Source organism: Rhincodon typus, chromosome 38 (assembly GCF_021869965.1).
Source record: "Rhincodon typus isolate 14 chromosome 38, sRhiTyp1.1, whole genome shotgun sequence".
Classification (NCBI taxonomy): domain Eukaryota; kingdom Metazoa; phylum Chordata; class Chondrichthyes; order Orectolobiformes; family Rhincodontidae; genus Rhincodon; species Rhincodon typus.
Window position 1 is genome coordinate 11,340,152 of NC_063369.1, and position 15,857 is coordinate 11,356,008.

General features: G+C 41.3%; 1 protein-coding gene across 8 annotated transcripts in view; it reads left to right on the forward strand.

Annotated features, from left to right (window-relative positions):
• Positions 1 to 13,850, forward strand: part of smarca4a (SWI/SNF related, matrix associated, actin dependent regulator of chromatin, subfamily a, member 4a) — a 75,220-nt gene extending 61,370 nt beyond the window's left edge. For 3 of the 8 annotated variants that reach the window (XM_048617975.1, XM_048617978.1, XM_048617979.1), the window contains 8 exons: positions 1,305 to 1,382; positions 2,529 to 2,747; positions 3,306 to 3,559; positions 4,486 to 4,591; positions 5,885 to 5,986; positions 9,771 to 9,900; positions 11,560 to 11,699; positions 13,027 to 13,850. In XM_048617975.1, coding sequence (XP_048473932.1) covers positions 1,305 to 1,382; positions 2,529 to 2,747; positions 3,306 to 3,559; positions 4,486 to 4,591; positions 5,885 to 5,986; positions 9,771 to 9,900; positions 11,560 to 11,699; positions 13,027 to 13,059 — 1,062 coding nt within the window. In that variant the 3' untranslated portion in view covers positions 13,060 to 13,850. Of the gene's footprint in view, positions 1 to 1,304; positions 1,383 to 2,528; positions 2,751 to 3,305; positions 3,560 to 4,482; positions 4,592 to 5,884; positions 5,987 to 9,770; positions 9,901 to 11,559; positions 11,700 to 13,026 lie in introns of all 8 variants that reach the window. The other 5 variants (XM_048617971.1, XM_048617976.1, XM_048617973.1 and 2 more) reach the window with 3 other exon arrangements.
• The last annotated feature ends 2,007 nt before the right edge of the window (positions 13,851 to 15,857 follow it).

Genomic DNA, 15,857 nt, shown 5'->3' on the forward strand with positions numbered 1-15,857 from the left:
TCATTATAAAGTTCCCAGTTATAATACCCTCCTTGTTACACACCCCACCCTCCTATTAACCTCGTAATTATAACCCTCTCTATCAGACACCCTTAGTAAAAGGCTCCCAGTCATAATGCTTTCTTTGTTCCTCACCCCATCCTCAGTACAAGACTGTCAGTTTTAACCTGCTCCGTTGCATACCTCATCCTCAGTATAAACCTCTTTGTTGTAACCCTTAGTGTTACACACTCCATTTTCAACTCAAGATGACATTTTTTATAAAGTTGTTGTGTTAAGTAGTATCCACTGTTCCTGGGCACTGAGTTTCAGCTCCTTATAATAGTGTTGAATGTAATCCCTAAAATTGTCAATAGTGTAACTTGAAAGTTCATTGTGTCATTTATAAAGTTTAATGTGAATCGAGACCAAAAATGAGAATCCGAAATCAACCTTGTGTGGAATGTTTGCCTTGTGATACCAGCTTCATGTCAATGTCACAATCACAGTTTTCGAAGCATTTGTTCTGCATGGTGCCATGTTGCCCTCTTTCATGTATGGACAATCATATCAGGGTGAGAGAATGATGGTTTGCTTTATTTCTTTAATCTGTAACCTTCTGCATTGTATGGAATTGAGTCTCCAAGAGACTGCATGAGTGAATGCAAGCATTTCCTCCACTGCTTGGTTGTAAGGTCGCAATCAGAAGCATCAAATGCCTTTGATTTATTGAATAGATATTTGGTTTGTCCCGCCTATCATTGAATTCAGAACCTCATAGTGATTAGCCACTTGGACCAGATTGCAGTTGGCACTGACTTCTAGTTTATGACCCGTTGTTTGGAATGGTAACATTGGTTACTCACAAAGTCTGATTAAATATGCTGTGCCCATTTTTTAAAAAATGGAAAGAATTTGGATTCAGTTAGTGACATGCCAGTTTTAAATGTTATTGCCTGTTTTTCACTTTGTCCCATGTACGTGTCATGCACGGTTTCTTGATGGGTGGTGTTTGACAGCCTGATGCTTCTCACTGAGCTTAAAACCAAATGGCTCATCCTTGACTCTGCATCACCTGTCAGCAGCCAGACCAAATCTGGGGGTTCGCAATGGGATGTGGGCTATCAAGCTCTCAACCAGCATTTGAGAATTCTCTGGTTTGTGCATTGTATTTCCCTCCCCTACCAACAGTCTTCTGAAGAGCAACAACAGTTAAAAGCAGAACCATTTAGAATATTCATGTTGCAGAGGGAATTTGTTGGATTGTATCTCAGCCCACTGAATCCTCCATCGCAACCTTTAACCTGCTATCTGTTTGTTTATAGGAAGAAGATGAGGTTCCTGATGATGAGACGGTGAATCAAATGATAGCCAGACACGAAGAGGAATTCGACCTCTTCATGGTACGTAGTGACAAATGCACTGACAATACGTTTTCCTCTTAAAACTGCAACATTGTCTTTTTTTCCCTGATTTCTGTCTACTCTCCTATATTGTAGACCCTGACTCCTGTTGATGTACAGTTTCCAATGGCCTTTATGCCCGCCAAGTTAATAGATCAAGTAGTCTTGCTTCATGTATGAACCTAAACAGTGTTAGCCATGTATTCAGTGCCGGAGTTCGTCATAGCTGGCCCAATATGTGTCAGGCCAATGTCGATGGATACATTTTCATTTGTGAACTTCTGAGAGGTGATATAAGAAACCCTAACTGATTAATTCCCCACCACCCAAATCCACGGGACTGAGCCCTACTCTACTACTAGTCAAACTGAAATGAAATGACTCTGTACTGAAGCTAGGACCTTCAGATCCACATGATTTGGTCCTTTAGTAGTTTCTGTCTTTACCTGCTGGATCACAAGGTAATGTCACCGTGGCTCGGGAGTATTATTCTTACCTCTAAATCAGAGACTCAGTGAGTTCAAATCCCAATCCATAAATCTGAGTTCAAAGATCTCGGCTGGTACTTTTGTGCAGTACTCAGGGTGTGCTACACTGTTGGAGGTGCTGTTTCTCAGCTGAGCCATTAAACTAAGAACAACTCAGATGAGTGTTAATGGTCCCAAAGCACCATTCAAAGAATAGTACGGGTAGTTCTTTCCAATGTGCTGGGACAATAGTTAACCCTCAAACAACATCACTAAAATAGATGTTTTGTTTGTTATCACAGTGTTGCTTGTGGGACTTTACCTTGTGCAACTTATAAGTATTTCATTGGCTGCAAAGAGCTTTGAGACATCTCAAGCACATGAAGGGCATTTTAAAATATATGTTCATTTAGTCTTTTGGTGGGAAGGTCTGAGCTTTTTCTTCAACATGGGAGCCCCTCATGCTGCACCACAGTCTTAGCAGATGTCCCTCAGCAGCAGGAGAAATCCCAAAGGAGTGGGAAGCAGGTTGATGAGTTTACTGGTCCTGCTGGAGTGTTAGGCAGACTAGTGTGTGATTGAGCAGGCACTGGAGGTCCCACTCAATTGTTAACTAAAAAGAGAAAGGCGATGTAAGCATGGGAAACCCTTCACGTTATCTCTTTCTCGCTCGGTTTAGCGAATGGATTTGGACCGCCGTCGCGAAGAGGCTAGAAACCCAAAGCGGAAACCACGGTTAATGGAGGAAGATGAGCTTCCAAACTGGATCCTGAAAGATGATGCTGAGGTGGAGAGGCTGACATGTGAGGAGGAAGAGGAGAAGATGTTTGGCCGAGGCTCACGGCAGCGCAAGGAGGTGGACTACAGTGACTCTTTAACCGAGAAACAGTGGCTCAAGGTAGGAGTGTGAGTGCGTGGGAATGCAGCCCAATCATTGGGTGTTTTTACACATAACCAACGCAGGCCGAACACACCACTATCTCGCAAGGGGATAAAACCTTGTATAGACTGTGGACATCACTGGCAAGGCCAGTATTTTCTGTCTATTCTGATTGAATGGCCTGGCTTGCTAGGCCATTTCAGAGATCACATTGCTGTTTTCTGGGGTCACATGTAGGCCAGACAAGGTAAGGTCAGCAGACTTCCTCTGCACCAGAAGACCCAGTTTCAAGTCCCACCTGTGCTGGAGATGTCACACAACATGTCCAAAATAGGCTGATTCAAAGTTTTGCATCTATTTAGTCAGAGAAGGAGTTGGTGGTTATGTTTAATAACATCAGGCAGGAATGAGTTAACAACTGCGCATATCATTGAATTCCATAATAGAAACATCTGGAAATCCCTCATCTATCCCATCACACCAGGATTGCACATACACCTACATACCACAGGTCCACTGGCTGAATAAGGTACCAAAAAGGACGGGTTTCATTGTGATCTCTTTCTCTCCCAACAGGCCATAGAAGAGGGCAACCTTGAGGAGATTGAAGAAGAGGTTCGTCAGAAAAAAGCCCGCAAACGAAAGAGAGACGTCGACCCACCCTTGGTCATGGCGACCACTAGCACACGCAGCAGCCGGGACAAGGATGAAGATGAGAAGAAGAAAAAAAAGCGTGGGCGGCCACCAGCAGAAAAACTATCACCAAACCCCCCAAACCTCACCAAAAAAATGAAGAAGACAGTAGATGCAGTGATCAAATACAAGGACAGGTTAGTGAAAGAATTACCAAGGGTTAGTGAGAGGGCCACTTAGAGATAAGATGGTCACTGGGTCAAAATCCTGAAACTCCCTACTGACAGCACTGTTGGTGTATCTCCACCCAAGAATGCAGCATTTCAAGACAGCAGCTTACCACCACCTTCACAATGGCAATTTAGAAATGGGCATCAAATGCTGACCAACAATTCCTACAACCCATGAATGAATATGAAAAATGGACAGGGCAAGTGGGAACAAGGAAGCTGTTGCCTTTTCTGCCGCTTTAGCCAAGGTAGCCCTGAGGTCATACTGTAGGTAGTATACCAACTGTTGCCTTGGTCATTTGAAAGAAATAAACATTCCAGGGATGGAGCTTGGGATCTGCCGCTCTGTACAGCTCAGCACCACATTTTTTTCCCATTCTAGAATTCACAGTTTCAAGATAATTCACAAAAGAACCAGTGGTGAGCTAGACGGATTTTTTTAACAGCATATTATCAAGGTCTGGAAGCAAATTCAGCAATAATTTTCAAAAGAGAGTTGAATAAATACTTGAATGGCAGAAAATTGCAGGGTTATGGAGAAACAAAAAGGGGAATTGGATCAGCTGGATATCTCTTTCAAAGAGCTGGCACAGGTGCAATGGATTAAATGTCCTCTCTAAAAGCTGCAGGATTCTATGATTCTATTTTGCATCATATCTTCTCAAAGCTGAAGATTAAAATTCTGAAATCTGCAATTAGCAGAGATATTAAAACAAGAGTCAGCATGTTAATTGCTAAAAGCTGGTTATCTTGTGTTTTATTGAGAGTGAAATGGTAGTGTTATGCCACTAAGATTATGTAGCATCAGCAGACAATAGCAATTTATATCTCGCACGTTACTCCTTCGGTGTCGCGAACAGCTGGTAATCGACATTTTTCTTGTTTTAAAGCAGTACTGGCCGACAGCTGAGTGAAGTCTTCATTCAACTTCCATCACGCAAGGAGCTTCCAGAGTACTATGAACTCATCCGCAAACCTGTCGACTTCAGGAAGATAAAGGTACACTTGCTCCCAGTACTGTGTCTACAGTGTTTAAACGTGTGCAAGGGTTATAATGGTAGTGTCACTGGACTAGTAATCCAGGCTTCCAGGCTAATGTTCTGAGGACGTGGATTTGAATCACAGCATGGAGGATGGTGAAATTTGAATTCAATAACAAAAGATAATCTGGAATAAAGAGCTAGTTCAGTGGTGACTATGTAACCACTGTCAACTGTCATAAAAACCCATCCAGTTCACTAATGTCATTCAGGGAAGGAAATCTGCCATCCTCACCTAAGCCAACATGTGATTCCAGACCCATAGCAATGTGGTTGACTCTCAAATGCCCTCTGAACAATAAGGGATGGGCAAAAATTGCTGGCTTAGCCATTGATACTCATATCCTATGAATGAATCACTTTTAAAATCTGTCATTATAACTTCCAAACATGGACTATTCTAGGGTTTTAAAAAAAACCCTTCTGTCCATCACCCATCCTTTCGTCGATGGCAGTACCAGTCTGTAGCAATGCTACACATAAAGTGTCATATGAAGCAGCCAGGTTAAGGAATAGTAGGTGAAAGTATTAAATGGTACATGCACAGGCCAATAGTCCATGCCCCAATGTGATGGCATGTGACATATTCCAATAATCCATGCCCCAGTATGATGGTCCATGGCCACAGTCCAATAGTCCATGCCTCAACCAGGTGGTATATGGCACAGATCAATATATCCCTTTGTCCCAGTCTGATGTGGCACAGCCCAAATGCCAATGCCAATGCCCCGGTATGATGATACATTGCATAGTTCAGTAGTTCCCTGCTCCCCCAGTCTGTTAATATATGGCACAGTCTAATAGACTATGCCCCTGTCTGATGATATGCGGTCCAGTATACTGGTTCCCTATATCTCAATGTTATAGGTACTTGAGCCGTTCAGTAGTGTCGGACCCAGTACGTGCCATGGATCCCTTATTGCTTTCTTTCATTACCATGACCTTGGTTGAAGTTTTTGTCCTGTTGCACTGAGAATCACTCAACGCTTGGTTGATGGGAAGTGTGCTCTTTAGAAAATCACTGACCCTGTCAGCTCTTCCTTCCTTAGTGTGTATTTGGAGCACTTTGTTTCTTCAAACTGATCCATGCGTCTCAGAGAGCAGATGATCAGAAAACGCCAACCAACTTCTATGTTATAAACCATTTTAAGTAACAGGAGGCACTAATTAGGGCCACTGCGCATTCCTGGAAAAATGGTTTAGCTTTGTAAAACTTGCGCTGGTAAATGAGCTGTTACCTTTCTCTTGGTAGGAACGGATCCGTAATCACAAGTACCGTAGCCTCAATGACCTAGAAAGAGATGTGATGTTGCTATGTCAGAATGCACAGGCCTACAACTTGGAGGGATCACTGGTGGGTAACTGAAAAATTTTGGAATCATATAATCATACAATGCAAAAGAAGGTTATTTGGCCCATTGTGTCTGTGCTGGGTTTTTGAAAGAGTCACTTAGTCTTGCTCCCCTCCTGTTTGAGAACATAAGAAGACGTGCAAGCCATTCAGCCCACCATTCAGTTAGATCATAGCTGATCATTTAACACAACACAACTTTCATATGCTATCTCCAGATCCCTTGATGTAGGTGGGATAAAAACCAACCACATTTATAGTCATAGAGTCATAGAGATGTATAGCATGGAAACAGACCCTTTGGTCCAACTCTGGGTAAGTACTCGTTTGAACCTGACTCACCCATAACTCCCTCCAGACCTGACAACCTGCAATAATCTCCTGTTACCCCAAAGCTGGCTGAATCCAACACACAGGGGTTCCAACTTTGGTTGGAATGTCTAAGCCTTCATCCTCTAGTTCTAAACACACAAGCCAAGGGAAACATGCTGTGTACATACACCCTATAAGAATTTTATAAGTTGGAAAGTGGTCGTCTCTCATTCCTTTAAATTCTGGAAAATATAGGCCCAGTTTCTTCAATCTCTACTCAGAAAAATTACTGCCGCGATTAGTCTGGTGAACATCCATTGAATTTGCTGTATGAAAGGTAAATCCTTCCTTAAACCAAAATTTTACATAATATTCCAGCTGTACTCTCATCAAGGCTGTGGACAATTGCAACAAATCATCTTTACTTCTCTATTCAAATCCTTTTGCGTTGAAGGCCAACATACCATTGACTGTCCTTCTTCATTGCTGCACCTGCATGCTAGCTTCTAGTCACTCATGAGCAAGGACTCTCATTATTTTAAAAATATTCTGTCTTTGGTTTTTTTCTACCAAAAAGTAGATATCTTCACACTTATTCCCATTATATTCCATGTACCATGTTCTTACCCATTCACTTAGCTTATCCAAGTCCTCTTGAAGCCCCCTTGCAGCTTCCTCACAACTTTTATTCCCACCTAGCTTTCTGTTATCAACAATTTGAAAATAGGATAATTGGTTCTTACATTCAAATCATTCATAAGGATCATGATCAGCTGCAACCCAAGATTGACATTGGTACTAACCACTAGTATCTAACTGCCATCCTGAGAATTGATCCCTAATTTTACTCTCTGCTTCTGTCTGATAACCAATTTTCAAACCGGTCTGCTAAATTTCTTCCAATCCAATGCACTCCAATTTTGTTGACTAACCTTCTGTGTGGGATCTTATCAAAAGCCATTTTTAAGCTAATGCATACCATATCATCATAACTCACTGCATTTAAAGAAACGTCCTAGGCCCATGCACAACCAAGGTTTTATTGAGCATTGTCCAAAATATGCTTCTGGTTACTGACTGTCCTGTCACCAGAAATAGTTTTTCCCTTATCTAGCCATGGACAATTCTATTACATCTTCCCTTAACCTTTTCTAAGGAAAGCAATCCTAATCTCTCTAATCACTTCAAGTTACTGAATTTTAGTATTTCTCCTCTGCACTGTGTGATGCCCAGAATTGGACACAATGCTCCAGCGAAGGCTCAACTGGTGACATATGACAGCTTAACACAACTTCCTGACTTTTCTGCTCTGTGCCTTTGTTTTCTATCATTGTGTAATCTTTGTTTGTAATCCAGTAGTATAGTTTATCCACTTATTGACCTTTTCAGAAATTAGCATTCCTGAACACTGCAGAGATTGTTAATGAAGACTTTCCATTTGAGCCCTGTGAGACCACAGAATCTGTTAAGCCATCAACAGTTGGTTGCACAAATTACCCTGCCACCATCCATTAAATTTTCTGACTAAAGCTTGTTGAAAATGCCTTCCCCAACCCAGAAGGGAAAACCAAAATAAGCTTATCCAACAGGCAGCCTGTTGGCACCAAAGTAGCCTACTGAAGTGTCCTCCTTGCTGGCAACCATGTTCAAAATCCAAGGAAGTATAGTTGAGGTTTTTGCAATGAGCAGCTCCTGCAGTCAGAGACCAGTTCTTTGCTATGAGCCACAACTGTGTGGGAGAAACAAACAGTGATTGGAGGAGCAACAAGTGGCATTATGTGATTAGTTTCACTCACCTGAGCCAGGAATCGCAATAGTCAGTATACGTACACAGAGACTGGGGTGTTCAGGGAGACACTGGCTTTTGGAGAAGAAATGAGTCAGACCACAGGAGCAAATAAGGCTAGAAGCCATGTGAGCCACTGTTCGAGGGAGGAGAAGATAGAGTCGGAAGCATCATTGAGTTGGCTATCATTCAGAGTGTGGGTAAGGAGAATTGGCAGAATGAGAGTCATATAGGCCATCGGGAAAGGGAATAGGAATGAGAACTGAAAGAACTGTGGATGCTGTAAATCAGAAACAAAAACAGAAATTTCTGCAAAAGCTGAGCAGGTCTGGCCGCATTTGTGAAGAGAAATCAGACTTAACATTTCAGGTCTGGTGATCCTTCCTCAGGAATGAGTTCAGAACTCAGTTCTGAAGGTTAGGGAGTAGGCGTGAGAGACAGGAGGGGTAGAGGGAATAAGAATTGGGGAATAAGTGTCCAGCAGCCACAGGAAGTGGAAATTAGTCAGGTGGGCTGGTGAGGGTAAAGGAATCAGAATTGTGTGGACCATCAGGGATGAGATGCTGGAGTGGCTGGATGGTTAAGGGAATGAGACTAAGCCGAACGCACATGGAAAACCATACAATTATCCCCAGTTTTGTGTAAATTCTGTTGCACCCGGCTCAGGTGTATATGCCATCAGAGGTGAACCAAGTGTTTGTTAGACTCAACTTCTTAGCTTGACCCTGGTCCCCACCCAGGTCCCTGGTGATGACAACTTGGGCCCTAGTCTGTATCTTTCTCTCATGCTCAGATTCTTAACCAAAATGGTCACTGGTGTGTATATGGGCAGGTATTGACAGCTGGTCGCAATAGCTTCAGAATTTATCTGCATGTGCACTGCTGATGTCATCACTGCCCCATTTTTTTTCTTCTGATTTTAGTTTTCATTGTATAAAGCACTATATTTCTATTTCTCCGATTCCTATAGTCTACAAAAGAATATACTGCATATTGCATCACATAAACAGATACCTCAGGTGTATTTGATACATAGAATATAGAGATACTGCAGCTTGTATTATAAAAATCATGATTTAGCCTGATATGCCAGATTATGCATTTTGTTGCTGCTACCATACATGTACACATTACCTTGGTGCAGCTCAGGTTTAAAAGCTATTTCCAACACTCATGTACTGATGCTATCCCAGTTAAAGGGCCATATTTGTAACTAGCAGCTGCTGCTGCTACTGCCACTCCATTGCTTGGGTAGTGGCATTAGACTGCACCACTGTTTTCCTGTGTTTGTGCATTTGTTGCTGCACCTGCTGGTGGTATTCAAATTTAAGCGCAGCCAAAATAGGCCAAACAACAAGTTTTTATTAGTTAGCCTGTTGCTTGTCACATTTTTATTATCCCTTTTATCTTGTCTTGATAAGTCATTTAAATTATCAATGTATTGCTTTGGAGTTGTATGTTTATTACTGTGTCAAAGCTTATCCTTCTGAAATTCGTTCACCCAAACACCATCACCATGCATTCCCCCACAATGACAGAAAAAATTAAATGTGGTACCCTTCATGCAAAAGGGTGGACAACCCAGGTGCAGAACATCTGTCTGATCTTTTATCCAATGCTATACATCCCTGACTGATTGTGTTGCCAATGTATTTGCAGTTAAACACACCCTCTCTCTTGTACTCCTAGATCTATGAGGATTCAATTGTGCTTCAGTCTGTTTTCACCAGCGTACGGCAGAAAATTGAGAAGGAGGAAGATAGTGAAGATGATAGTGAGGATGGAGAGGAGGAGGAGGAGGAAGGATCCGAGTCAGAATGTAAGACTTGTGGAGAGCACTGTTTCCATTTTGTCCTGAGAGTTTTGTTTTTTAAATTTCTATTCCTGACATTCATGTTAGATTCCCTCCATTCCCTCACAAAATCTTCCAGGACAAAATTTTTCTGTGGATTCTTTTTGTGTTGGGGCTGGAATTCTATAACTGCCAAATTTATGTAATTAATGGTCAGGAATGTGTTGCATTCACTTTTTTTGTTAACCATTGACTCATTGTACAGTGGACTTACTAGCATTTTACTTTCTCAAAATCAAAGAATTTTTATGGCGTAGAAGGAGGGTATTTGGCCCATAGCACTAGCTTTTTGAATGAGCAATTTACCTAGTGCCTTCTTCGCATAAACTTGCACATTCTTCCTTCTCAGAATACAGTCAAACTCCCTTTCAAAAGCCTCAATTGAATCTGCTTCCACCATATTCTCAGGCAGTGCATTCCAGATCCTAACCACCTGCTGCATGAAGTTTTCCTCACATATGCTTCTGTCCAGTTACTCTGTTAGCCAGCTTTGACTACCCTATCACTGTGGGGAAAGTGCCCTAGTTGCTTTTCACCAGTGAAAGGTCCACAGGGGAAGACGCAGATCGAGATGATGGTCTGTCTAAATAGGGCCTTGATGTGAGGCATATGCTTATGAACTGCATCTTACAAAACACATAGGGAACGAGCATGCTCTGGATCAAGGGAACATTTTTGAATTGAGGGAAACAGATGGGCAAATGTAGCCTAGATTATGAGTTCATAGAATGTTCTCAAGATGGTTTCTTAGAAAATCACGTTCTGAAGCCAACTACAGACCGAGCTATAATAGATCTGGTATTATGCAATATGATAGGGTTAACTAATAACCTCATAGTGAAGGCACGCCTAGGTAGCAGCAATTATAATATGATTAAATTAGGCTTCACTTACAGAGGGCATTGGTGAGACCACATCTGGAGCATCATGTAGACAATAACAAACAATATTGTGGACTATTAGTCTCCTTATTTAAGGAAGGAAGTAAATGGGCTGTCTTAAAAAGAAATGTTGAACAGGCTATGCTTATGTTCACTGGAATTTAAAAGAGTATGAAGTGATTTGTTTGGAACATCTAAGATCCTGAGGGGTCGTGATTGAGTGGATGTGGAAAAGGTCTTTTCTTTAGAACTAGGGGACACAGTTTAAAAATAAGACAAAGATGAGGAGAAATTTCTTCTCAAAGAGGGTCATGAATGTTTGGAATTCTCATCCTCAAAAGACAGTAGAAGCAAGCACTGAATATTTTTAAGGCAAAGGTGGATAGATTCTTGATAAGAAAGGGACGAAAAATTATTGGGGATAGGCAGGAATCTGAAGTAGTCAGATAACCATTATCTTATTGAGTACCAAATGACCTATTTCTACTCCTAATTTGTTTGTTAATGCACTGGGTCAAGGAGACATATTCTGACTGATTAAATGAATGAACGTATCCAGGGTCAAGCGAACATACTTGGGTTGACTGAGTAAATTTTGACTCTGCTTACTAAATTAAGAAATAAGAATAGCCAGAGTGATATGAACACACTGGCTCCAATTACTGCATTGTTACTGGTTATAATGAGAGCAGATGGACTTGGATTAGGTCCAGCTTTCTGATCCATCTCTCTTTCTCTCTCTCAGCTCGTTCGGTGAAAGTGAAAATTAAGCTAGGCCGAAAGGAGAAGAGCCAGGATCGAGTGAAAGGGCGCAAGCGTTCCAGTCGTGCCTCTAAATCCAAACCTGTTGTAAGCGATGACGATACAGAGGAGGAAGTGGATGAGGTGGGACCCAGTACCTGAGCCCGTTATTGCAGTATTTACATTGTACAAAGTTGTGTTAATGCCAGTGACACGGGATCTCCAGTATTGGGTGGCCAATAGCCCCCTCCTCCATGTTGACCTCATGCATTCAAAGTTGTAGCTTTTGAGACCTGCAGCTACCTGCCATTTAACTCACCAGCTACAGTTAACAATTTTCTTGTGCTTTTTATACGAACTGCACTGCACCAAGCAATATTAGAAGGACAAAACTATGTGTTCTACCCTCCCCTCACCTCCCTATTTCCACCCTTGTCCCCGCAGTTACCAGCCTGAGATCTGGAACTCACATCCTACCTCTGCAACAAGAAGCTGCTGTGTCTCCTTTATCTACAAATCTATTTTTATCAATTTACTCTGGCATGATACTGGCCAGTGTAAATCTCTGGGTGCAACAACTTGATCTTTCCGTTCCCAGGACCAGGGAACAGTGAAATTAACCGGGTTTCGCACTTCTGATCACTATCCAGAAATGCCTACTGGAAACCGCACATATATGAACATTAGGTGAGAATAGGACCAGGCTTGGTTATGGCAACCTCATCATGATCAAACAGCTTCTCCAGATACTTGATGAGGCTTGCATATGAAGAACAGGCAATTGGGTAAAGTATCAATAGTAGCCAGTGCCAACAAGAGTAGTTGTTGGAAAGGGTGGGAAGGGAGGAGTATTGGGAGGAGGAATATCAAGAAATCGAAAGCTATACAATTGGAATTATATAAATGATCACAATTGTTTGTCTGTACGTTGTCACTAGATTTATCAAGTGAATTTCAAATGTGGCAAGATTTCAGCTAGAATGCTGCACTGGAAAGAGAAATAAAGGAACTGGGCTGGAATGGAGATGGAACATTAAGTTTTTAGACCATGAGAATTTGAGTAGACTAGATCTATATCCCCTAGAATTTAGAAGAGTTAGCAGTGATCTCATTGAAATATATAAAATTTTTAATGGGCTTAACAGGGTAGATGCTGGGGAGTCTGGAAATAGAGGTCATGGTCTCAAGATAAGGGACTGCATTTTAGGACTGAGGTGAAAGAGCTGTTAATCATTGAAATTCTCTACCCCAGAGAGCTGAGGATGCGCAGTCATCGAGTATATTCAAGACAAGGACAGATATTGGGTACTGAGGGATTTAAGAAATATAGGTAGTGTGGGAAACTGGAGGTGAGGTAGAAGATCAGCCATGATCTTATTGAATGATGGAGCAGGCTAGAGGGGCCAAATGGCCTACGCCTGCTCCTATTTCTTATATTCTTATTATTTTGTTTGTTCTTGTGCCTTTTCAGGAACGGTCAGGAACTGGTAGCGAAGAAGATTAATCTCAGGATAACATTCTGTGTCGGAATCTACACTGGGGCTTTGTCCATCCTTCAGAGAGTGACTGTGCGATGTTCTCATACCTGTGTCTGGCTAGCAGTGTAGTTTACGTTTTTAGTACACAATGTAAACTTGTATATTTACAGCTGGAGAGGAGAAGGCATGTAGGATTATCAACTTAGTGTCTCGCCGTGTTGAAGCCAGTCATGTTCACAGTGGCATTATTGAAATGGAGCTTTTCCAAGCTGGCATTATTTTTGTGCAAAAGCATTAATTATGTCAAGAACACAGCTGCTAACTGCAGGTATCCCACAATCTAATTCCTACCACCCCTCCACCTCCCTTCAAACCAAACCCCTTACTTTTCATCTCCTGCTGAGTTTCCTCACACTGTGTAAATATAACTCGTCTGGTTAATCGTTTCATTAATTAAATTAACCAAACAGAGTGGAATCATGGACTGTGACACTAACCTGTGAGTTAACTTATTGCTGGATGGTGCACTGCATTCTGCACAACAAATGACAACTTGAAGTCTGACCAGGGAAAGAACAAAAGCTCGTGATTTTGGGAATACTTGATTTTTCTAGACGTTTGTTTCCTTTCTCCGTGCGAACGCAGTCAGTCACATGCAGTCCTTGCCTCATTGTATTGTGACTTGTGTAAGCATTGTGTAGGAGTTCACTCCCATTACTATACTGTATTTTAAACAGGTCAAAACTTCCCTCTTTGCAGATTGCAAGGGAATTTTGTACTGTCATTATCACTGGACTACAATAAAATAATTACTTGACTGTGACTTGTGTGTATATTTGCCGTTTACCTCAGCAGAAACTTGCATTTGTAACAACTTACTATTACTTGAAATAAAAGTGTAGTCACATGTAGCTTCCTTCAAGCTCAGGTAACACGAGCAGCCTATGACACTGCAGAAGATTTTAGTGTTCCCAAGATACTTCACAGGAGTCATTATCAAAACAGATTTGAAGTAGGTTCATAGAAGGAAAAATTAAGGAGATCAAAAATTTGGTCAAACAGCTAGATATTAAAGATCCTCTTAAAGGAAGAAAATTGCTGGAGAGGTTTCAAAAAGGAATTCCAAAGATTACAGTTTTGACATCTGAAGGTACTGCTAGACACTGAGCTGTGAAAATCAGGGCTCCTAAGAGGTCAGAATTAGAGGAGCACTGATACCAAAAAGGTTGTAAAATTGGAGGTGGATATGGAGATAGGGAGGGTTGAGACTATAGAGGGAACTAAAACAAATGTAAAAATGTCAAACTCAAGTATTGCTGGATCAGGAACCAGTGTAGGTCAGTGCATCTCAGTCTGAGTATAAGGGTGATGAGTGAATGAAAGCTGCAAGCAAAGATATGGCCAAAAGAGTCTTGGCTGAGCTTACAGAGTGTGCAAGATGGTAAGTCAGTAAGGAATGCATTGGACAAATTGGGTCTTGAGATAACACCTCTGAAAAAGATGTTCACAGTTTGCTCTCTCCCTGTCTCTGGAGAATGGTCTCAGCATCCTACACTCTCTCCATTTATATTATGTCAATCTCCTTAGGACTCCAATGTGATAGAGGTAGAGATTTAGAGCCTTCGGATGGTGAGATGAAAGTTAACATTGGAAAACTGAAATAAACGCTGGAAATCACTCAACAGATTTAGGCATCATCCGTGCAGAGAAGCAAATTTAACATTTCAGGTCAATTATGTTTTATTGAAACTGGATAATATTCAGGGATGAACAACACACGAAGAAATACAGAGCCAGATTAAAGGAGACATGAAGACAACTGATGGCAAAGGAATAGGTAAATTACATGGTGTAAAATAATGGATGAAATGTAGAAACAAAGATTGGTCCAGTGGAATCTAATGCATGAGGAAAGCAAAGAAGGCTTCCTTGGCCTGAGAATGTGTCAAAAGAAAGAAATTAATGAATGAGTAAAGTTGGAGCTGATTTCCCTAATTTGTGTCCTAAGGGAATGTTGTATTTGATGAAACTTCCATGGAATAAAATCTAAATGGCTCAAGTATAAAAAAATTAAAATCTAAATGGCAGCATTAACCATTTGAATTGTGTCTGCAGAATCAAGACAATGCTAATGTACGCACATGGACCTATAATCACAAACTGTACTGTCCCTCTGGTTATTGCAAGCAACAAAGAACCCTCACAGTGTCTTGAGGTGATTGCCAATCAGTTTCTTACACCTTCCTTTCCCTATCTGTCCCAGCCAGTACTAAAACAGATTATCTGGTTCTTGCTGAGAATCCCCTGCAGTACAATAGTGACTGCACTTCAAAGCTATTTTGTGAGATGATATGTACATGTAGACTCAACCTAGATCTAATTTTCAGGACCAAAATGTGGAGAAGAAGTCATTTTATGTAGGTCCACTGGCTGATACTGCTGCCATATGTCCACACTTGTAATACTGTGCACAATTTTCCCCCCTGTCTTACCAAATTATATAGAAATGGTGCAAAAAAGGGCAATGCAGTAACTTGAAGGTTATCCATGTCAAAAAGACTTAACAGGCTGGGTTCTTTTCTATAGAAAGGAGAAGCTGAGAGAGGACATGATAGAGGTCTACAATTATATTAAGTTTTTTGATATGGTACAGGGGTTCTTCCACTGCAGTGCAGAAAATCTAACAGTGGTTGTTAATAATTCCAATAAAGAATTCAGGAGGAACTCCAAACATGTGAAGAAACTGAAAATGAGGGAAAAGAGAATAGAAAGATATGCAGAGATAGTAGGAACTGCAGATGCTGGAGAATCCGAGACAACAAGG